At 48.7% G+C, this 23,331-nt stretch overlaps 6 protein-coding genes across 11 annotated transcripts in view; 2 read left to right on the top strand and 4 right to left on the bottom strand.

The window, feature by feature from the left end:
* Positions 1-9,393, top strand: part of LOC120898298 (heterogeneous nuclear ribonucleoprotein R) — a 53,935-nt gene extending 44,542 nt beyond the window's left edge. Inside the window, exons 12-13 of one of the 3 annotated variants that reach the window (XR_005738644.1) lie at positions 272-1,987; positions 2,355-9,393. Coding sequence is in view for 2 of the 3 variants with exons in the window: in XM_040303950.1 (XP_040159884.1) it covers positions 272-447 (176 nt within the window). In the remaining variant the exon portion in view is untranslated. Of the gene's footprint in view, positions 1-271 lie in introns of all 3 variants that reach the window. The other 2 variants (XM_040303948.1, XM_040303950.1) reach the window with 2 other exon arrangements.
* Positions 9,394-9,524: 131 nt separating this feature from the next.
* On the bottom strand, positions 9,525-10,876 carry LOC120898300 (phosphoglycerate mutase 2-like). Its single transcript, XM_040303953.1, has 2 exons — positions 10,651-10,876; positions 9,525-10,561 (listed from the first exon to the last, which is right to left on the bottom strand). Exons 1-2 carry the CDS (start codon positions 10,751-10,753, stop codon positions 9,897-9,899), a joined length of 768 nt encoding a protein of 255 aa, XP_040159887.1. The 5' UTR covers positions 10,754-10,876; the 3' UTR covers positions 9,525-9,896.
* A 324-nt stretch (positions 10,877-11,200) lies between these two features.
* Positions 11,201-13,606, top strand: LOC120895961 (replication protein A 70 kDa DNA-binding subunit). The gene is made up of 3 exons (XM_040299721.1): positions 11,201-11,464; positions 11,545-13,038; positions 13,104-13,606. Exons 1-3 carry the CDS (start codon positions 11,429-11,431, stop codon positions 13,410-13,412), a joined length of 1,839 nt encoding a protein of 612 aa, XP_040155655.1. The 5' UTR covers positions 11,201-11,428; the 3' UTR covers positions 13,413-13,606.
* Positions 13,478-14,703, bottom strand: LOC120896435 (leucine-rich melanocyte differentiation-associated protein-like). Its single transcript, XM_040300559.1, is given in 4 exon segments — positions 13,478-13,979; positions 14,048-14,187; positions 14,466-14,559; positions 14,561-14,703. Coding segments are annotated over 4 exon segments (756 nt in total). The 3' UTR covers positions 13,478-13,600.
* Positions 14,704-16,381: 1,678 nt separating this feature from the next.
* LOC120905544 (bifunctional purine biosynthesis protein ATIC) lies at positions 16,382-19,228 on the bottom strand. 4 transcript variants are annotated; one of them, XM_040316442.1, is made up of 3 exons: positions 19,050-19,228; positions 18,331-18,441; positions 16,382-18,247 (listed from the first exon to the last, which is right to left on the bottom strand). In XM_040316442.1, the coding sequence occupies exons 1-3, from the start codon at positions 19,090-19,092 to the stop codon at positions 16,494-16,496; spliced, it is 1,908 nt and encodes a 635-aa protein (XP_040172376.1). In that variant the 5' UTR covers positions 19,093-19,228; the 3' UTR covers positions 16,382-16,493. The 4 variants fall into 4 exon arrangements, with proteins under 4 accessions (XP_040172376.1, XP_040172368.1, XP_040172393.1 ...); XM_040316434.1 differs by having other exon boundaries at positions 18,331-18,444; XM_040316459.1 differs by having other exon boundaries at positions 18,886-19,152.
* A 327-nt stretch (positions 19,229-19,555) lies between these two features.
* LOC120905538 (endoplasmin) lies at positions 19,556-23,094 on the bottom strand. The gene is made up of 2 exons (XM_040316420.1): positions 22,872-23,094; positions 19,556-22,672 (listed from the first exon to the last, which is right to left on the bottom strand). The coding sequence occupies exons 1-2, from the start codon at positions 22,915-22,917 to the stop codon at positions 20,316-20,318; spliced, it is 2,403 nt and encodes an 800-aa protein (XP_040172354.1). The 5' UTR covers positions 22,918-23,094; the 3' UTR covers positions 19,556-20,315.
* Between the last annotated feature and the right edge of the window lie 237 nt (positions 23,095-23,331).

The following is a 23,331-nucleotide window of genomic DNA, read 5'->3' on the forward strand; positions in this document are numbered from 1 at the left end:
ATGGAGACGCCTGGTAGCTTTCGTTCGGCACGATCGAAGCAGAAAGTGACAATTAACCTTTGAGGGACAGGAAGCTAGAACGATCTAACGATTCGACAGCGGTCAGAGTCAGTGCAGAACAATCGACCATAGACACAGACTTTACTTGCAAGCATTTATCTACATTATACTAATCATGTGTTTTATTTCTTCCCATTTCCCTCCCAACCCTGCGTTTCTCGCGCGGACACTACTGTTGCCCTCATGCCGCCGCCGGTGCGCGATCGAGCAGCAATCGGTAAACGCAAATTCGAAGGAGGTCCTCACAATCAAGGGGACATCAAACGACGCTATGGAGCATTAGCAAATTTTGGTAACAGCTGGGGCAGCCAACCATTGCCCCAGCAGCCACTAGGAGCAAACGGTGGAGAGCAATGGTATACCGACACCTACTCGGCGTGGAGCTAAGCAAACTATACACACACACACAAACATACCCAACCCCCCACAACATAACCCCCCCCACTCCTCTCCCCCTTCTTCCCCAATCAACAACTCATACCCACCCCACCAACATTAAGCTACGGTAAAGGCGCCTACTGACACAGCAATAAACACAGATGTTCGACGAAAACAAAGGCGGTGATGCGTTTGGCATAAAACGTATTTCGGGAGGCGGCGCGTTTGAAGTGTGTTCATTATGTGCCCGACACCAAATTCAACTCTTTCGCTCGGTCTTGATTGATCGACAAAGCACGGCTTACTCGAAACGTTAAAAACTTTGTTAAACATTCGGAGAAGAAGTGACAGCGTGGAGAGGATGAACCGCTTAAACCGAGCTAGAGACAGGAGAATAGGAGCAGGGACTTGTGGTATACAAATAACTTTAGGCAAACAAAGCAACTGGCGATTGGCGATAAACTGGGGCACCACCAATTGTGGAAGACTGTTGTGCCAGAAGCCGGAAGAAAGGGAAGATAAAAAAAGGGAGTACATTACAAAATTAAGCAAAAACCGACTGATTTTATTTGTGGCATTATTCTAATGACAATTATTCTCAAACTTAACGAAATTCGTTCGAGCACATTGAAAATCGTATATTAGAATAGAACTCATTCGCAAAAAAAATCTTCAAACTTCAGTGAGATGAGTAAAAAAAGCGCGAAGAGAGCGAGAGAGAGAAATGAACGTTCTAAAGGAATAAAATCTGTGCTAAAATTTAAAATTTTACTAAAACATGAAGACAGGGACAAAAAAACGTTGTGTAGCAGATGAAGCAGCAGGTACCAGGGGTTATTGTGTGCAGCATTGCAAAAAAAAGGGGGAAGGAACGCAATCATCAAACCGGGGGTCGATTAGTTCATGATTTTCGTCAAAGTCGTCGTTCCCCTCTCGCACACCGCCATCGTAATTTTCACTTAAAGTTTTCTATCATCAAATAATACATATTTACTCCACGCTGAGATAGGGTATAGTTAGAGGATACGCGAGCCCAGCAAAAAAACACTGGCACGAAACGCGTGCGTAGCAATTCAAACAAGTATGATAATGCAAGGAAACAAAACAAAAAAAATCGAGATCTCCACCGTTTTACAAAATCGATAAAGGCAAGGATGTAGTTTATGTAGATGTCGGGCGCAAAACATAAAACCAACGCGGAAGAGTTGCTCCAGGGGCTTGATTACCAATAATTTCTAATTGCTTGTGTGTAAGAGGAGAAGAAAAGGGCCCGGTGGGCAGAGAAAACGGGAGGGAACCGTCACAATGTAAACGAGATGACGGCGTTGCAGCCAGTGTAAAGGAATGGTTAAATAAGCGTGATTAAGATTATGTTCTTGATTATTTTCATTTTTAATTTCGGCGCTACTATTTTTTTGGACAACAAAAGGAAGCTGGCAGAAAATGAAGAAACAAAACAAAAAAAGAAATCCCAAACCTAGGAGAAATGCAACATCAGAGGACAGAGAGAGAGAGAGAGAGAGAGAGAGAGAGAGAGAGAGAAAGAGATGTGTGGTAAACGGGAGAAAATAACGTCGGAAAACACAGTCATTCTGTCAGGAGCACATTTATACACACAAGAAAGAGAAAAAAAATTGAAAAGCAAAACGCAAAACTCTAATCGTGATAGTAAGTGAAGGTCGAGCATTCGATTCGTGAAAGTTTTTTTTTTAATAATGTTTCGTTAGTAAAAATCGTGAAAAGAGAAAAAAGTTTATTTTGAGTTATGTTGGATTTGTTTTGTATTGTTCTTGTTCCTCCAATTTAATTTTTCGAGACAAAACAAAGCGCAAAACATTTTCTTGCGTATTGAGACAAGTGTATATATAGAGAGAGAGAGCGAATGCTTAAAAAACGAATCAAATAAGGAGCGATAGAGAGAGAGAGAGGGAGAGCAAAGTTATCCGATTGCGAAATATACGGTGTGCGAAATCGTTGACGATTTGAAATAGACAACACCTCAAGTTTTTTGTTTTAAAATCGTGTTTTGTTCTTTCCAGAAGAATATTTATGTGTACAATTCAGGCCAATCGGTATAAAAAGTATAAAGTGAAACTGACCTTAAATCTGTGGTGTGTGATATATTCGGAAAAAATATGAAGAAATTTAGTTACGAAGAAGAAAACCCAGGAGGAGAAAGGGAAAACCCCCTCGGCAAAAACCAGTCACGGTAAATAATGTAAAATAATATGCTAAAAAAACCCATAGTGAAAGGGTATAAAAAGTTGATTCTAGGCTTATTTTTGGTTGTATAAGTTTAAACGTAATGCAAAGTTAAAAAAAAAGCAGGACTAAAAAGTGTGTAGACAAAAAAAAAACAAACAAACAGAAAGCAAAGTGAATCAAGAAAGCAAAATTAGTGTTCAAATTTATTAAGAAGAATTGAAATTAACAATTTAAAAGTGATTCAATTGGTAATGCTTCCTTTACGGGAGAGCAAGTATTATTTGGATGAGGGAAAGAGAAAAAGAGACAGAGAGGGAGAGAAGGGAGAAGAGAAAAAACGTTATTCTGTACTGGGTGCTTAATTGGCCAACTAAATTTAAACAAAACCTTTGGCTTCGCGAACTCACGTATTACTCTTTCGTTATATGTTTTCGGTAACTGTTGCCACCCGTCAAACCCTGACACTGTGAGGTTTTGCCAAGCGCGGTATAAAAATATTAAACGAAGAAGAAAACTAAAAAACAATCCCGTGTTCATTAGAATCATTAGAAGCAAAATTGTATTCGAAGGCCATGATAACCGTTTTTTTTTCTTTTTGGCGAAAGCACATTTTGAATAAACGATAAAAATTATGGCGCAAAAAAAGGAAACAAGTAAAAAGGATAAAAGTGATAGCATTTGATTAAAAAAACAGTAAAATACTCTTCATAGACGAGTGCAGCATAGTGCAAAAAAGTGCAAAAGGCAAAGTGAAAAAAATGCGAGAAAAGAATGACGAAAAGGGAATGAAAACTATACACGAAGACAATATATCAACAAAAACAAAGGAAAGAAAACAAGTGGTATAATTAAAGCGACACTTTAAACAAATACGATAACGAAGAAGCACATCGTAAAGGCTTAACAACGGATTAACTGAGGCAGGCAGATGAATTAACTTACAACTTTGATTTCTGTGTGTTTTTTTATGTTTGTTAGGAATGGCAGGAGAGAAAGCATGGCAGAGGAGGAGGATGAGGAGGTTAGGAGATATAGGAGTAATCAATGTTTGCAATACACAAATGAATCACGCAAAGTGAAACGAAACATTAAAATTATAATTATAAATACACATCAACACTCAAACACACACGCAAAACGCCAACACGTAACTAAAAGAATGCATAACGAGTATGTAAGCACACGTGAACACGGAGACGGTTCGGGGGTTTGTGGATGAGCAGGCAAACATCATTAGAATGTCCCATAGCGTCGGGAATGCTGCTGCTGCTGCTGCTACTGCCGCTGCCGCTGGAATGTAGAATGCTAAACACAGGCTGTTAGTTATACGCGCGACACTAATCCCAGCGAGAACGGCGAGATTCATTTTGTTTTCCTTTCCCATTTTGTTATATCAAACGAAGTTGTACTCTTTGGCTTAGTCCACCAATTTACATACAATAAAACTAGTATAGCAGAACGCAGAACACGCTAACGCTACGAACGAACGAACGGATGCGGGCATAAGAACGGAGAGAACGGATTAACAGCGACAAACGGAAACTAACGCAATCGAACCTTATCGACAATTAGCATTGTACTTTACATTGGTAGTTTAAAACAAACGAAAAATACCTTACCGATTAATAGCAACAAATAGCAACCATTCAACAGTGTGACGTCAACAGCATATGAACAAAAACAATTAAATATCCTCAATGTAGACGAACTGACGGTACCCGTGAGCACACGAACACGAGAGGTGCATACAATAGGAGCATAAAACACGGTACCGTATACCGTTTATTTCTACCCTAATACTACAATTTGTTTGATTACCATTTACTTTTATTTTGTTGTTTACGTTACTTGATAGCAACTGCCGAATGTATGCCCCCATAACAGTATGTGTATGTGGCCCCTGCCCGTCACAACAGCCAATGCTTCTTATCCGGACGCTACCTTACTTAGCTAAAGCAATATTTCAGTTATCGGCTTTTACAACGTTGGTGGTTTTTTCGACTATTGCACAGTGCACAGAAGCTTATTGGAAACAAAATTATTCTTCAAAACACGCAAAAATGACGGAGAAACAAAACTCTAAGCAAACAATTTCAATTCCACCACAAGCGAGAAACTTCTGCAGCATGCAAACAAACAAAAATCAAATTACTTTAACGAAATCCTGTAGCAGTAGAGATTAAAATTCGAATAAAGCATACTGTTATCTAGAGTTAGGAATCTGTAAAGTGATATAAGCGTAGGGAGGAAAAGAACAGGCGGCAAAACACAGGCCCACTCTTGTAGGTTTGTGTGTGTAGTGCCCTTGGGTAGAAGATAAGAGACGAGACGCAGTGCTTTTATTTCTATTTCGTCTCTGCTACACTTAGTCGATAAACGGGGCGCTGTCGCTGTCAAAGGGAGAAAAAAAGGATACGTGTGGGGCTAGGAACGGACGGACTCGGAAGATGTTCTATGATGATGGTGCCCAATAATTGCGAGCTGCCTTATAAAAGCAAAGTGGGAGTAAAGACTGATTGAAATATAAACAAACAAACAAACAAATAGCGGCTTCCGCCGTTGAGAGGTGAAGTGTAGGTAAGGACGGACCTGCCCCTGCCCAGTTTCTGAAGGTCCGTGTGCGCGTGTAGGTCAAAATTATTATACAGATAACAAATTGTGTTCGGTTTAGGCTAGAGCTTACGTAGAACAGACATAGGGACACGAATTTTGGTCCAACATTCTAACCCTTAACAATAGTTATCCGCTATCTCCGGTACTACATGCATGGGATGTCATGCTCACTTTACAATATCGCTAAAATATAGACGAAAAAGCCCTTTAAAAATCCCCAAAAACAGCAACCAACAACCTTAAGCAACGTTGCGAACAATTACAAATAGAAAGAGCAGAAACTTTTAACCTTCCTCAGAGCTTATGGTAGTGCAGAACTTTTAACCTTTAAGCGGTCTAACGGTTGTTGATGAAACAGAACTTTCAAATAGCATGCATCACTCGAGGTCAAATTCTCTTTCACAGTAATCTACACATACATCATACTCCACGACTAGTGCACGGACGGTTATTAGGAATTATGCGTAGGAGTGAGGAAAAACGGAGGAAAAACGGAGGAGGAAAAAAGATTAGTAACAAAAGGATAAATTATGCAATATATTGAATGTTTATTTTATGTTATTACTTTTATTAGTATGGTAATCCTTTAACGGTTAACGTTGCTGGCTAAGCTTAAGGTTGGACAGATTTGATCCAGTTAAGGCAGTTTATTCGGACACCAAACCACACCACTACATAGAGCCCGGGGACCATCTTTGAACACTTTGAAATCAATTCGACACGATCATTTCAGCTAGATCCAACAAACACACACACACATGGAGTTCAATTATAATGCATAAGACACACCCACAATCATTTAATTATGCTTTAGAAGGACATAGTCTCTTTTATTTTATTTTATTTTATATTTTTTTGTTAGAACTGTTTTATCCATTAATTTTGGGTTCATCAGTAACCGTGACTGTTGTGCTGCAGTGCTCCTACATCCTTCGTATATAGATATTCGTAAACACGGAAGGGAAATTTTCAAACGCTTAAAAAAACCTGTTGAGTTGTGTGATTTTTCTACATTGTTTTCTTTATTTCCTTTTTCGTTTCGTTTGTTTGTTTGTTTCGTTTTTGCGTCTAAACATGCGCTCGCTCACAGGCCTTTTTGTTGTACTCTAGTGTACTAGCTCTTTACTATCGTTATTAGTTTGTTCTATTACTCACACATTTGTTTAATGTGATAGCTTCGTTTAAACGGCGGACAATTTGTTGCGTTCCGCAGTTTTGTAGTAACAGTTTTTCCTATCTTTTTTGTTTTGTTTAATTTTTCTATTTTTTTTTTTCGTTGCTCGGTCTGGTTCTGCATTATGTTACAACTAAAAGGCAATGAAGTTACAAAATAGTGTTTCACTCCTATCGACCCAAATCGGAATATTTCACTTAAATCTGGGCTAGAAAATTTCCCTTCCACACTTTTTATTGTTTGATTTGTTTTAGCAAAATAAGTAAATAATCAACTATCATTCAGCTCCAGCAGATTGACGAAAACTAAACCCCGTTTTTTGTATGCAAAGTAGAGAACGACTCGAAAGCACTAAGCTTAAACATTGCCCATTTTTTGTGTGTGTTAAATTCGTACTTTTTACTACATCGCTATATAATCGGCTAGAATTTAATTATTGAATGTTACACATTGCTATAACTAATATAGTTCTTACGGTTCAAACCCAGCATCATCTAATACTGTACCAGCTGCAGGCAAAGAGTAACAGCAACATATAACGTATAACATGAATCCGGCTCGATTGTTACTACTGACCCTTACATACATACTGACGCTCAAGTTTGCGAAAAGCTACGATCAAAATGTTGCCGTTATAATTTATATTGTTTGAATTTTACATCTTACTCTTCCACTCAGAAATGGGAGATTTTTATGTTTTAGATAAAGAAAAGAGAAAAAAACACCCCACGCGCCCTACGTGACCGTTGATTTTGTGTTTTCACTTTATTTTCATTCTCATGTAAGAATATACTAGCTCAGCAACAGTTGTTCCGGTGTGTGAGCAAGGTCAGGTCAACCGGTTAGTGCGCAGAAAACCCGTGCGCGCGCGCGCAGAAGCTCCGACGTAACAAACGTTTAGTTAGCGTAACGTTGCTATAGAAACGAATCCGCGAGCAAAAGCACATTTAAACAGAAAATATGCCCGGATGACACAGGAATTTATACCTTTTTCGTAAAATAGCAGATTATTTTTAAGATTGCTCCATTTATTGTGCATAAATAAAACTTTTAAATGTAACCGAATCTATTACACACAAAAAAAAGTTGACGTACACACACACACATACACTACAATATTTTGAATGGTTTTTTGTTTCCTTTCATTTCTTTCCTCAATATTATAACATTTACTCAAGTAATCAGAACACTCGAAAGCTCCTTTCGAAATAGAGCAGTTTCTTTCAATTCACCCGCTGTTTTTCCTTTCTTGGAATAAGCATTTATCTTAAGTTTGCCCTCCTCCGCACCAACCGCTTGTGTGTTGAACCGTGTTCTAAGTGTAGTAGTAGTAAGACACAAAATTGAAGCAATAGTTGTGAGAACATCTACAATCGCACTAAGACATAGTTGGATTGTTATTGATAGAATGATAGAATTCGGATAAACATAACTGAACGCATCCTTCAAAACCCTTCGCAAACGTACACACACATACATACATACATAGCAGGACGCAATTAGCGATATGGTTCGTTGTTCCGTTTGTTCTCAAAAATCCACCGCCCAGCCCAAAAGTGTGGGAAAGTGACACCGTTTTCCCAACCTCATTTGCCGTTCGTCTTTCATACAATTAGAAAAACATGCCCGATAAACCCCCGTTTTTTGCATACAACCGAAAGCGGACAGAAAGCGCAAAGAGCAGCAACAGTTCATGTTCCCCTTGATTGTATAAACTAAAACCAAACAGTAAAGTAACAACCACTACCAACGTAAACTACGAACCCACCACGCACGGGGGCTCCACGTGGGCTCCCCTGTCGGTGGCTACTAGATGCTACTAGAAGGCCGGAAAGGAAGGCTAAGGACTCCGTTCGAAATGAATTTAACCATCCCGCCCATCACGACGTTGCGCCATTTTTTTTTTTTTTTTGTAGTAGCTTCTTTTTGCATCCTATATATTATTCGTTTTCCACAAACGACGACACAGCCTTTGTAGCCGGTCGTAAGAAAGGGACACATAAGCTCGTTATGCCATTACCGAAACACCGCATGGCTCGACTGCCACTAAGCTATATATGTATAACTTGTAAGGAATCGAAGCAACCACAGCCCGCTGGTGGTGTGCAGTGACCAACGTGGTCGTCGCGTACCAACGTGGACCGATGTTACACGCCTAATTTCGCAAACATTTCGACATTCGATTTCCGGTGTAACGAAGCTCTTGCGCGGAGTTTCGGAGCGGCCCCGGCCACATCGCTCTAGCTACACGATAATATCCTTGTAATAAGCAATACCGACGGAGAGGGCATACCACTGATGGGATGAATTCATCATTTGAGCAGTTAGTTTATCAGTTTTCGTTGAACGGTTTTTTGGTTAGCTGGAAGGTTTGAAGGCAGACTGAAAGTCTGCGAGAAAAAACACCACGAAAGATTGAGAAGAAAAAGAGGACGAAACAGAACAAAAAGCTTAAAACAGGAACAGAAGAAGAAGAAAATACGTTAAAATAAGCTCAATCCACCACCACACTCACGGATGAAGAATGGCTGCAACAAAAAAAGAAAAGAAAAAAGAAAACACCCAATGACCACAATCAATGATGCCGGGAGCGAGAGAAAGAGACACACAAAGAAAAAGAGAGGGCGTACGGTAGAATTGATAACCGGAATCCGAACGTGTTTGGACGATTGGTCACACTGCAAAACCACATCATACTCCGACAACCGATCAGTCGCAGGCAGGCAGGCAGTTGTTGTATGGGGAGCCAGATAGGATGCGTTTTTTTTAAGATAAAAGGGCAGTAATAGGGATCGGTTGAGTGGAGGAGAGTTGAAGGAGGAGCAAAAAAACGGTGGAGAAGATAGGAGCGCAGGACTAGGAAGGAAGGAAGGAACACAGGTGAGAAAGAGAGAGACAGAGAGAGCAGACACAGGCCGTAGAGGAATAGTTAGGGAAGGACAGAAATAAAAGGAAAACATCAACCACCTTTGTAACTGCTCTATATACGAAAGAAAACTAAAAATAAAAAATAAATGTTATAATAATCGAGCGTGTGTATATCAATCTGTTTCCCGCTAATGAGAGAAAAAAGCCCCGCCCAGACCGTTACAGCTTTACAGACAGTCAACAAATTAAGCTTTATTTCGTGACAATTATCCTGAACAATACAATTAAGATTACGATTCGTGGAATCTGGTCTAGCGTGATACGCGCCCAACACACGCTTGTGCTGCTGCAGCTGCTCTGTGTGTGTGAGAGAGAGTTTGTGTAATAGAGTGGTGCTCTCTACCCCGCACTCCGCTACGCTATAAATAAATTACTGACTTGGCAGACTGACTGACTTCCTGTCTCAAACAACAGCTTCTAAACGAGGGACGCATCACACAAAAACGGAAACGGAAACATAAAGGGGGGGGGGCATATTCGAATAGCAACTTCCGGGTTTTGGCATGGGTATCCCCCCATGGACCCCCCGTTTGCCGCCTTACTTGGCCTTGCCCTGGTTAGCGACGGATTCGATCGCCTTGCGGACCGTCTCCTCATCGCCGAGGAACTTCATCGACACGACCGGCTTCAGGTTCTCGTCCAGCTCGTACACGAACGGGATGCCGGTGGGTAGGTTCAGGCCCATGATCGCCTCATCCGTCATCTGGTCCAGATGCTTCACGATACCGCGCAGGCTGTTGCCGTGCGCGGCAATGATAATGTTCTTGCCCTCCTTCAGCTGCGGAATGATAACGTCGTTCCAGTACGGCAGGGTGCGGGCGATCGTCAGCTTCAGCGATTCGGCCATCGGGAACTCGTTCGGTTTCGGGTCGTCCTTGTACCGCTCGTCCTTGACGATCGCATCGTAGTAGGCATGGTCCGGTTCCATGTTGGGCGGGGGAACATCGAAGCTGCGGCGCCAGATCAGCACCTGCTCCTCGCCATACTTGGCCGCCGTTTCGGACTTGTTCAGCCCGGTCAGGCCACCGTAGTGGCGCTCGTTCAGGCGCCAGGTCTTCTGGATCGGGATGCTCGTTTGGCCCGACTCCTTCAGGATCGAGTCCAGCGTGACCTGGGCACGGGTGAGCAGCGACGTGTGGGCAATGTCGAACTTCAGGCCCGCCTCCTTCACGGCCTTTCCGGCGGCCAGGGCTTCCTCCTTACCTATACGAGAGGATGGTTCGCACATCAGCAATCGTACTACATAGTTACATCACAACAAACGAGCGACCGCGAATCGCTGCCATACGTACCCTTGTCGCTCAGGTTAGCATCGAACCAGCCGCAGAACAGATTCTTCTGGTTCCACTCCGATTCGCCGTGGCGAACCATCACAATGCGGTACTTTGCGGCCATTCTTCTTAGCAGCGAGATTTTTCACCTGTTTGGAAATCGAAGGACAAGTCGGAAACCGTCAGGATACGAGCCGCACGGTAAATGCTGCCACTGCACAGGAGCAAACTGTGTAATCCACAACGACGACCTTTTCGATCCGCTGAAGGTCACCCGACGGTATCGCTCAACTGTCACCGCGTGACATTTGTTTTGATTTGTTGGGAAGAAGCGTGTGTAAGCTGGTCGCGTGGATGACAAAAGAATTAAATTCTATTGCACAAAAGTTTTACAGAAAAAGGCCCAATTATCGGAGCAAAACAATTGATTTTGAGCTAAATTAAATTATAAAATATGGTTTTCGTATTCAATTTGCACGTTCCGCTACGTGAGAGCGAGCGCGCGCGCGCGCGCGGTGCTATGTTTTTCCATGAACTTTCATGTCGCGTCATGTCAGTGACAGTTGCGGAAGTTTTGGCGCCTTCTTCATCATTTCCCTGCAGCCGCCGTATACAAAGCAATCGGTTGTGCGTTTTTGTTGTTTGTGGCAAAACTTTTCCCTCGTATTTACAATCGTTTTCGGTGTTTCAACACACATTTTCCGTCTCTCTGTGCAGTGGAAGTGTATTTTGGGATAGTGGTTTAAGGAAGGAAAACCGGCAGCGTATCAAAAACACCGTCCCGCACACCTAAAACACAATGAGTTCCCACGGGCTGACTGTTGGTTTCCTTGCGGTAAGTGTAGCTGCACTGGGACGATTGATAGAAGATGGGCGTTCATTTACACGGCGTTTCAACCCACCCCCGAACTGCAGGAAATCATGCAAGGTAACGAGCTGCAAAACCCGGTCGTACAGATTCTCGGCTCCAAGCGCATCGCCGGCAACGGGGAACAGTCCGAGCGCTTCCGGCTGCTCATATCGGACGGTAAGTCGCTGTACAGTTTCGCCATGCTGGCCACGCAGCTGAACGATCTGCAGAAGCAGGACAAGCTGCCACAGTACACCATCATCCGGATCGATCGCTACACCACCTCGGTCGTGAACCGGAACGAGAAGGGCGAGAAGCGGGTGCTGATCATCGTCGAGCTGACCGTGCTGAAGGAGGGCAGCTTGGTGGGGGAAAAGATTGGCGATCCGCAACCGATGACGGACACACCGTCCCAGCCGGCCACCACGCAGGCCCCGGCCCGCCCGATGGACACTGGCAGCAGTAGCATGGGCAATGGTGCTTCGTACGGCAGCGCCAACCGGTCCCTGTCGGGCGGTTCCGCCGGTCCGACGCAATCGATCGGCGACTCGCTCACCCATCCCATCTCCTCGCTCAGCCCGTACCAGAACAAGTGGGTGATCAAGGCGCGGGTGATGTCCAAGTCGGGCATCCGCACGTGGAGCAATGCGAAGGGCGAGGGCAAGCTGTTCAGCATGGACGTGATGGACGAGTCGGGCGAGATTCGCATCACCGCGTTCAAGGAGCAGTGCGACCGGTACTACGACATGATCGAGGTCGACAAGGTGTACTTCATCTCGAAGTGCCAGCTCAAGCCGGCCAACAAGCAGTACACCAGCCTGAAGAACGACTACGAGATGACGATGACGAACGACACGATCGTGCAGGAGTGCAAGGATGCGGACGGTTCGATGCCCGAGATACAGTACAACTTTGTGCCGATCTCGCAGATCGCCAACATGGAACCGAACGCGATGGTCGACGTGATTGGCATGTGCAAGGACGCGAGCGATGTGGTCCAGTTTACGGCGAAAACGTCCGGCCGGGAGTTGCGCAAGCGCGAAATTACGCTCGTCGATTCGAGCAACGCATCGGTGCAGCTGACGCTGTGGGGTGACGATGCACAGAATTTCCCCGCCACCACGCACCCGGTCGTGCTGCTGAAGGGAGCGCGGGTGTCCGAGTTCGGTGGCGGTAAGTCGCTCGGCCTGATCGGTGGCAGTGTGATGAAGCTCAATCCGGACCTGGAGATGGCACACAAGGTGCGCGGTTGGTTCGAGAACGGTGGCAGCGAGGCGTCGGTTAGTAGCGTGTCGGCCCGCACCGGTGGTGCCGCCGGAGTCAGCACCGAGTGGCTGTCGTTCCAGGAGGCGAAGGATAAGAACCTGGGCGCCGGCGACAAACCCGACTACTTCCAGGTGAAGGCAATGATACACACGATCAAGTCGGCAAACGCGGTGTACAAGGCGTGCCCGCAGGCGGACTGCAACAAGAAGGTGATCGATCAGGAGAATGGCCAGTTTCGCTGCGAGAAGTGTAATGCCGAGTTTCCCAACTTCAAGTACCGGCTGCTGGTGAATGTAAGTGTGCGAAGGGAGTGGCGCTCGATCGAGCCAGATTCAATAACTGCCCCTTTCCTTTACAGATGCTCATTGGCGATTGGACGTCGAACCGCTGGGTGACGGTGTTTACGGAGCTGGCCGAAGAGATGCTGGGCAAATCGTCGCAAGAGATCGGCAGCAGCCTAGAGTACCAGAAGGAGGAGGCGGAAAAGTTGTTCACCTCGATCAGCTTCAAATCGTTCGTGTTCAAGCTGCGCACCAAGGTGGAGTACTTTGGCGAGCAGCCGCGCAACAAAACGTCCGCCGTCAGTGTGGCCCCGGTCAATCACAAGGAGTACAATGCGCTGCTGATCAAAAGCATCCAGGAGCTTACCGGGGTGGGCAAAAACTAACCACACACACACTCATAAGCGCGGCATGTTTCGGCATGGAGCATAAGTATACACTTCCATCCCGCTTTCTTTCCATCTTGCTTTTTTCTCTTACTTTTTAAAATTAGTTCTACAACTACTACACACATACAAACAAACACACATTATACAGCGAATAAAAAATATGAGTGTCTCTTGGCGGACGCTACTCATAAGTCATTGTTGAGTATAAACCGGTTGCCCTCGGACTGTGCCCCAACGTACCGGTAGCGGCACCGGCCGTACGCGCCCCGATGATCGCCCACCTCGCGCAACGTCTCGGGCAGCGGACTGTACACCGGCGGGTTTTTCCGGCCCAATCCCAACCCACTGCTGACGGTCGTGTAGAGATGCTTCAGCGTGTTGCTCTTGCGGGTGCCGTTCGTTTGCTGCTGCTGCTGTTTGGCCGAACCGGACACCGCGTTCGGATCGTTGTCGAGCGTCTCGCCGTAGTTCTCCAGCTGGCAGCGCACAAAGTCGCGCTCCATCTTTTTCACCCGCTGGCCGTCAAGGATGCGAAGCTTCGGAAGGTGTCGGATGATGTACAGTCTGCGCAAGTGTGACAAGCCCCGTGAAAATTGGGTTCGATGCTTCCTTCTTCCCTTACTCAAACTTACCTATATTTCTGATAATCGTATTCCGTGTACTTCAGGTTGAGCAGATGGCACGGGCAGGCAGGATTGCCCAGCAAGCTCAGATACTCCAGCTCGGGAAAGCAGAGCGACAGTTTGGTGAGCAGGAGATCCAAATTCTTGAACTGCAATGATCGAAAACCTTTGTTTTAGTACACGAACGTGTTCGGTGCAAGCAGGCAAGCAACGAGCAAGCCTGCAGACTGCAGTGATGTGTGCATTATGGTGATGATGCTGCTGCTGCTGCCTATCGGTACAGACGAAACATGATTTCCTCTCGCTTCCGATGATAGCCTTTGAGCCACCCCGCGAGTGTGCATGATAGTGAACTGTTCTGGGCTGTAGCAATTCTTATCGTATCGGGCTTTTTTGCAATTTTACGAGTACCCCCGCCGTCACTTACCTTATTATTGTTCAGTGAAAGCAGCTTCACGTTATTGAGCTGTGCGGGAAAGATAATCTCGTCCGTGAGGTAGTTATTGTCCAGCAGCTTGTTATTTGTTGTGGCTCAGGTCGAGATGCTGCACACGGTCGGCGTACATCGTCACGATCGCTTCCGGCAGTCGGTACGTCTTTTGGTCGAAGTATATCAGCTGCCGATTGGGATTGGGATTGGGCGGGAGGGAAAAAACGAACCGCATTAGCTGTGACAAACGACGAACCACCGACAGACACACACACGCACACTAACGGTGAAAAGATTTCACCACCGCTCAAAGAGACGATCCTCCAAGATCTTTGGCGATGCTGCACTAGCGGGTATCGGTGATTGACCGTATGGTTCTAATCTCACAAAACTTCCACACGCACTCTCACGGCAAACAATGGCACAGAACACACACACTGAACCTCCTCCTCGTGGCCCCACGGTATGTCCGAAACACTTCTCGATTGTGTGAAACACCAAGGATTTCACGACGATCGTTTGTTCCCTTGCTCTGGAATCTGCCGATCCGGTATGAAGCTCTCTGGTCTCTGGGCTCCCGTCTGCGTCGTTGCTATCCTTGCCCGGTCTGGTATTGTAATGGCATCGCGGACCAGTACGAGTTCGGACTATATTATTGCGCGGACCCTCTCTGCGAGATACTGCCGGCTGGGATCGGCACTCTTACAATGCTCACCGGTCGATTGCACCCGTGTGTCCCCGCACGCACGCACGCACCTCCTCCCCGCGGAGTAGTTGACGGTGGTAGTGGCCCCGCCGTGGGGGGAAAAAGCCTATATTTACCCACCCGATTATTCAGCCGCCGCCTGCTGTGTGTGCCGGTCTTATCAGCAAACACAAGGAGACAGTGGTGGTACTGGTGGCACACGCTCGGCTTCTCGAGATTTGTTCGCTTGGTTGATCTCTCGATCGTTTTTACAATATAATAGCGAAGATGGTGCACTCCTTTTACTTCCCGCAAAGGCGGTTGTCCACAACCGCCAAATCTCTTGCCCTGCCGCCCGAGACACACGACAACAATGTGTGCTACCTTCGTCGTCGTCACTTACTCATCCAAGCAACCGCGCGGTGGATGCTTACCGGTCACCACGACGGCAGTTGCTAGATTTCGTCACCAGTGTGTTGTTGTACCCACCGGGAATGTTCGTGTGGGTTTGGACCCCTTTTTTGTCTCGCTCGCGGTGGCGGTAGCTTCTTATCAGTTTGCTGCAAACGGTGCTGCTTTTTTGTGTGAACAATTCGTTATTCGTGGTGCTGTAATCTTCGAGTGCTGCCAACAACAGTCGCCAGCGGAGCGCGATGTCTGTGGTTCACGTCGGATGAGCTGAAAAAGCACGCCGGCCAAGGAAACCCCTGGAACGTTCGAACATATACACGACGCGGATACGAGGGCCGAGTCCGTTTCGCTTCATTCGTCACTTGAAGTGATTCCTTCGGCAGCGTTTACATCGTGCGTTTGTGTGTGTGTTTTGCCCTTCCCTGTGTAGAAATGGCCGCTCCAGAATGATGGTGGCTGGGGTTTACCGGTTAGTGCTGGGTAATATGATACTCTGTGGAATGCCGGCATGTCTGCCTCAAGGTGTAGCTTCCACCAAAGGCAGACTTGGAGACCGTGAACAGAATTGCAAGCATGTGGTGCATTTGATGATAATGTCGAGCCCCAGTGTGTTGTTGTAAATTCTGTTCAATCTTGCGTTGCCAACTGCAATAGACGTTCGAACGCGCAAGTCGCAGATCGAACTTGATAAGGTCACTCTTAGTAGGCTGGTGCATGGCAATAGCAACGGCACAACTACATCCTCCGTGCCGTGCAGCGAAGCGAAGAAAGCGAAAGTGGCAACGAGTTCAATAACAAGCAGCGGAGTTCAGCGGAATTTACATATCAGTTAGAAATCATTGTACTTTATTGATTGGTTTTCGTTTTAAAACGATCGCGCAATTTGTGTGTGTTTTTAACATTAAATGTTTTTTTTTTTGTTGTTGCTTTCAATGATGGAACAGTCGCAGGTTCGTGTGCACCATCACGATGTCGTGCTCGTTGCAGGCATCAATCACCCCCGCATCGTTGGTCGACCCGGCCGGACTGGCAATGTACGACACGCCGCTCAGCTTCGCCCGATCCACATTGTCCCGGAAGGGGAAGAACGCATCCGAACCGAGCGAAACGCCCGTCAGCTGACGCGTCCACTGCTCCTTATCCTCCCCGGTCAGCGGCGCTGGTACCTTCTCCAGCATCGCCTCGAACTGCGCTACCGGCATGTCCTTGCCCACCGTACCGTTCACGTAGTTGTCGATCGCGTTCGAAATTTCCGCCCGCTTAACGCCCTTGCGGAACTGCATGCCGGCGACACGCGGATGCTGCCGCAGCCACCAATTGTCCGCCTTGTCGCCCGCCAACCGCGTACAGTGGATGCGCGACTGCTGCCCCGCACCAATGCCCACCACCTGCCCGTCCTTCGCGTAACAGACGCTGTTGCTCTGCGTGTACTTGAGCGCAATCGTGGCGACGATCAGATCGCGCAGCGCACCCTCCGGCAGCGTCTTGTTCTTCGTCACGATGTTCGTAAACAGGGCCTTGTTGATGTCGGCATCGTTGCGGCGCTGCTCCAGCTGCAGCCCGAACAGCGTCTTGCGCTCCACCGGTCCCGGCTCATACGTCGGATCGATCTGCAGCACGCAGTACGAACCGTTCTTCTTCTTGCGCAGCACTTCCAGCGCTTCCTCCGTGTAGCCGGGCGCAATGATACCGTCCGACACTTCGCGCGCAATAATCTTGGCCGTGGCCAGATCGCACGTATCGGACAGCGCGACGAAATCGCCGAACGAGGACATCCGATCGGCACCGCGGGCTCGCGCGTACGCCGTCGCCATCGGGGTCAGGCTGTCCATCATATCGTCCACCATGCACAGTTTCGCCTGTTCAAGCGACAGCGGCACACCGACCGCTGCGCCAGCGGGCGACACGTGCTTGAAGCTGGTCGCGGCCGGCAGCCCGAGTGCACGCTTCAGCTCGCGTACCAGCTGCCACCCGTTCAGCGCATCGCACAGATTGATGAAGCCGGGCGACGCGTTCACCACCTTCAGCGGCAAGCGTTCGAGCAGCGTGAAGATCTGGGCCGGCTTCTGGTGCGGGTTCATGCCGTAGCGCAGGTTGAGCTGCGACACGCCCGCCGAGTACTGCTTGCGGAAGTAGTCCGAAATGATCGCATCGTACTCGGCCGTGTGCGTGAACGCTTTCAGCGCCAGCAGCTGGCGGGTGGCCGGCGTTGTGTCGCCGTGCTGCCGGATTTCCTCCAGCACCTTCGGGTAGTCCTTCGGATCGCACAGCACCGTGACGCGCTGGTGGTTTTTGGCCGCGGCACGCAACAGCGTCACCCCGCCGATGTCGATGTTTTCCACCGCGTCCGCAATCGTCACGTCCGGCTTGGAGATGGTCAACCCGAACGGGTACAGATTGCACACGACGAGCTGGGCCAGCTCGTACTTCTGCTGGCTGATGTCACGCTGGTCGGATTCAGTCATCCGGGCGAGAATGGCGGCATGTACGGCCGGGTGGAGCGTCTTCACCCGCCCACCGAGCATCTCCGGTGCGCCTGTTATGTCCGAAACGTCGCGCACGGGCAGGCCCAGGTCGCGGATCGCTTTAGCCGTGCCGCCGCTCGCCACCAGCTTCAGGCCGAGCTCGTTCAGCCCCTTGGCAAACTCCACCAGTCCGGACTTGTCCGACACGCTTACGAGTGCTGCCGACAGGGATGGATGGAGAAGCGAGGAATTTAGTGAGAATTTCTTCGATCATTGTCCCCTGACACCGACCGACACTTACCAATCTTTCCACTAGCCATGGTGGTGGTGCTGCTGCTGGTGCTGGTGTATTGCTTCAAACCTTTCACTACCGAAGTCACGCAAAGACTGCCGTTCCGGGTCGACCACTGGACTGCTGGAAAACGAAGAAACACAGTGAACGATAGAACGATCGATAATGTGCGATCACATCACAAGTGAGAGTGGCAGGGACCGAGAAGTGGTACAATAACAACAACAACCCCTCGAGGGGGAAGCTGATAAGAGGCGCCCTCAGGCCAACGTCAGCCGAGAACCGAGAACCGACGGTCGACGTTACCAACAGCCTTGCCGATCGATGCCAATCCGCCAGCGGGAGCAGCCGGGGCAGCTCTCAAGTTAGTTCCGGAGGCGATAGTGCAAATAGTGATAGTATAGGGTATGGTAAAGTGCCTCCACGAGGGGGTCAATTTGGGAGGTTAGGGATTGTTTATTGTAAAAACCAGCAACGAAACAAACACACACACAAACAACTGGGTCACACACAGAGAGGAAGGACGTGTGCTACAAACCGAGTTGCCGGCGTCGTTTTACTCACGTTTTTGGTGAGACGAATGGGTTTGGGGGGGAGATACCACACACACACGATGAATTTTAATGTGAAAATCACACACAACACAAAGCTGACCACAGAACGGGGCAACCGGCTTGCTGAACGATCTGAATCGCAGTAAAAATCACACCACACGATATCCTACTCACAGCAGCCAGCGAAGACGAAGGCAAGTGATCGTTTCCAGCACATGGAATCCCCCCTCTCCGCTTCCGCTTGATTGGTGAGGTTAAATTACTTTGTCAAGCCGGTGACGGTGCTGGGACGCTTCCCCCCTTAGGCATTAGACGGACGAGTGAAGAGGACGGCAAGTCATTTGCGTCTCTTTTCCGCACGAATCACGCGATCACTTGAGAGCGCGATCGCTCATAAACACGACAAAAGGGCCCTTAACCGGCACATCGCTGTAGTGGTAACAATAGGATTTAGCCTACTGTGATGCAATACAATACCAAGGAACCATTTTTGTGGAGGAAAACCGGTTTTTAATTTTTCGCTGCTACTTTGACCGCCAAAGCACGTGGTTTTACCGCTGTATCGAACATGGTTGCTAAGGTAACGCTTACGCGACATGAGGAGCGGATTGAAAAGACAGTTGCAATTATTGAATGCTACAATTTAAAATGCATTTAAAAACAATAAGAAAGCCGTAACGTTAAGGTTTGACGATAGTTTTTATTTACGTTGTTTTTTTTGTTCCTGTTTGTTTTTTTGTCATTTGTTGTTCCGTAAATATCTATTCATTCTTACGGTTTTGCACGCAGAACACAAGAAAAGGAAAATATCGCTTTGATAGTCTTGATTGTTTCTACTCCTACTACGGTGTAAATGACTCTTGCTAGCTACGTTGGAGCTGCGGTGAAACAAAATATTGTTACACTGGCGACACAATCACGAGTAAAACAAAAAAATATTAATTGCAGTGCAGTAAAGACGGAAGGAAGTTACTGTTTTTTTTCTCTCTTAACGTAAAGAAGTGTTGTTGTTTTCGACTCTGTTAGCAGTGATTGTGTTCTTTCTCCCCCCTTTCCCAACGGGTTTACTTCCGCGGGACCGCGGCACTGCAAGCAGATTGCGGGGGGTTACAACGGGAGGACAATAAAATTTGTCCACCTCACCTCACGTCCTCGTCCTAACACCTCGAGAGCGCTCTTCTCATCAGTCCTCGTCCTCGTTATCGTCCCCTGCTCTATACTATGATCCTTACGATACAATTCACACATACACGCAGTCACACACTCACACGTACACACATACATAAATGCATCTGCATCACTTACATACAATTACAATACACACACTCTCTCTCTCTCTCTTTATGCGCACACCGTTCAGTCATGCAGTTGAATGTGGCCCGAGCTAGGCCACAAATGGAACAAGGGGTGAACTCGCTAGCTGGCGCGGCGGCACACCTTTTACAGCTCGTCGTGGTCACCACCATCGGCATCGATGGATTCTTCGTCCTCGTCGGCGGCAGCGCCGCCCTCCTCACCGCCAGCCGCCGGCTCGTCCACGAACTCCTCCTGCTCGGGCTGCTCGTCCAGCGAAACGCCCAACGTTTGGCGCATCATCCGCTCGACACTGTCGGCAAAGTCGGCCGTCTCCGGCAGCTGGAAGCCGGACCGCAGCGTGGCCGTGTTGAACATCAGCACCGCCATATCCTTCGCCACGATATCGTCCGAATCGACCTCGACGCGGCGCAACAGCTCGCGCATCAGCGGATGGCGCGGGTTGATTTCGAGCGTTTTCTTCTGGTTCAGGTAGTAGTGGCGCTGCGGGTCGTCCGTCTTCTGGTGAGCGTTGGCGAGCGCCAGCCGCTCCATGTTGCCGGTCCAGCCGAACATCGACGCGACGAGAGCGCAGGGCGAGTTGGACAGTCGCTCGGACAGCTGGGCTTTGGCGATTTTGTCCTTCAGTGCGACATCGTTCAACCACTTCAGCAGGGGTTCGTACTCCGTCTTCAGCTCCTCGAACCGGGCCTTCGACTCTTCCGACTCGTTCAGCGTGAAGCCCTCCTTGGCGACGTTCTGGAAGCGCTTGCCGTCGAACTCGGGCAGCGCGGAGATGCTGTACTCGTCGACGGCCTCCACCAGGAACAGGACTTCGTAGCCGCGGGACAGCAGACGCTCGACGAACGGCGACTTCTCGATCTCGGCACGGTTCGGGCCGGCGATGAAGTAGATGTTGTCCTGCTTCGGCTTCATGCGCGCCACGTAGTCGGACAGGCTGGTGTACTCCTTGTTCTTCGTCGAGGACGACTGGAAGCGGAGCAGCTTGGCCAGGCGCGACCGGTTGCTCGGGTCCTCCATGATGCCCAGCTTGATGTTGGTGGAGTACTCCTTCCAGAACTGCTCGTACTGCTCCTTGTCGATCTTCTTGATCATGTCCAGCGCCTTGCGCACGAGCTTCTTCTTGATCACCTTGATCAGCTTGTGCTGCTGGAGCGTTTCGCGCGACACGTTCAGCGGCAGATCGTCCGAATCGACCACGCCCCGGATGAAGCTCAGATAGTTCGGCATCATGTCGTTGAACTCGTCCGTAATGAACACGCGCCGCACGTACAGCTTGATGTTGTCCGCCTTGGTGCCGTACTTGTTGAAGCTCTCGGACGGCTGCACCTTCGGCACAAACAGCAGCGACTTGAACGTGACCTCGCCCTCGGCAATGAAGTGCGTGTGCGTCAGCGGGTCGGACGTGTCCTTCGTCAGGCTCTTGTAGAACTCGGTGTACTCCTCGTCGGTCACGTCGCTCACCTTGCGCGTCCAGATCGGTTTGCTGTCGTTCATGATCTCCCAGTTCCAGACCGTCTTCTTCACCTTCTTCGTCTTCGGCTTGTCGCTGTCGGTCGCCTCCTCCTCCTCCACCTTCACGTCCTCCTCCTCCTCGTCCGTGCTGTCCTCGCTCTTGGCCGGCTTCTCGGTCGCCTCCTCCTCGACGGCCACCTCCTCCTCCACCTCCTTGCTCGTCCACATGTAGATCGGGAAGTTGATGAACTGCGAGTACTTCTTGATCAGCTGCTTCACCGTATCGTCCTCCAGGAAGTCGAGCGCTTCCTCCTTCAGGTGCAGCGAGACCTGCGAACCGCGCTCCAGCGTGTTGCCGCGCGGGTCCTCCACAATGCTGAAGCTGGCCGCATCCGACTCCCAGATGTACTGCTTGTCGTCGTTGTGCTTCGTCGTCACCACGACCCGGTCGGCCACCAGGAACGCCGAGTAGAAGCCGACACCGAACTGCCCAATCATGTCGTTCACGTCCTGCCCGTCGGCCTTCTCCTTGTCCTGCATCTTCGACAGGAAGTCGGCCGTGCCCGACTTCGCGATCGTGCCGAGATTGTTCACCAGATCCTGCTTCGTCATACCGATGCCGGTATCGATGATGTGCAGCACCTTGCCCTCCTTGTCGGCCTTGATCTTCACCTCCAGGTTGCGGTTGCTGTCCAGCACGGACGGGTCGGTCAGGGACAGCAGGCGGATCTTGTCCAGCGCGTCCGAAGCGTTCGAGATCAGCTCACGCAGGAAAATCTCCTTGTTGCGGTACAGCGAGTTGATGATGAGCTTCATCATGCGGTTCACCTCCGCCTGGAACGTGAACTTTTCCGACTTTTCCCGCAGCTCCTTGATCTGGGCCACGTTCAGACCGTCCAGCTTGATGGCTTCCTCTTCGCGCTTGACCGCCTCCGCGTCGGTGCGCGACCCTTCCTTCGAGGCGCCGAGATCATTGTCCACCATTGGCAGTGTGTCATCGTCATCATCCGCACGCACTTGGTGAATTCCTGCAAAACAGAGAGCAATCCCATTGTAAATCCACGTCAACAGTCATGATGGGGGAGGCGGGGAGAAGGAGGGACTCTCGGTAGGTTGGGGATTTCCCCGACCTTCATGCAGCTTCTCGAACGTTCTTGATGGCCACGTATACGGTACCGGCGGTGTGGCATGGCGGCGAGAATGAAAATGCCGAGCAGCAGCACTTACCTGACACCAGGAACACACCCAGTACTAGAAGTAGCAAGTACTTCATAGTGATGTTTTTGTCGATTTAATTACCACCGCACACAGCTACAACCGATTTGCACCGGGGGCCAACAGGAAACGGGGACAAAAAACGTCGTCAGTAGGTTTGGTCAGAAATGGACGGACAAGCCGCTGCCTTCGACGGTTAACAAATGAATACACTCTGCCCTGCAAAAGACCGCTGTCAAATAAATGGGCAACCAAGCCGCCGACCGTAGTCGTGCCCACAGTGTAGCTCTCGCGTTTGAATCATGCTGCTGTGCTCACTCCAATGCGGCGGTGGTGCTGACGTCACAGTAGCCACAGCGTTTGCCGTGCTTCGTATGGGAAGTCTTCCTTACGTGGTGCTTGGAAGAATATTTGGCGAGCGCTGATTGGTCCAAATCAGAATGAGAGCTTACCATGCGCTCTGGCAACGGGT

The sequence above is a fragment of the Anopheles arabiensis genome, chromosome 2 (assembly GCF_016920715.1).
Source record: "Anopheles arabiensis isolate DONGOLA chromosome 2, AaraD3, whole genome shotgun sequence".
Taxonomy (NCBI): domain Eukaryota; kingdom Metazoa; phylum Arthropoda; class Insecta; order Diptera; family Culicidae; genus Anopheles; species Anopheles arabiensis.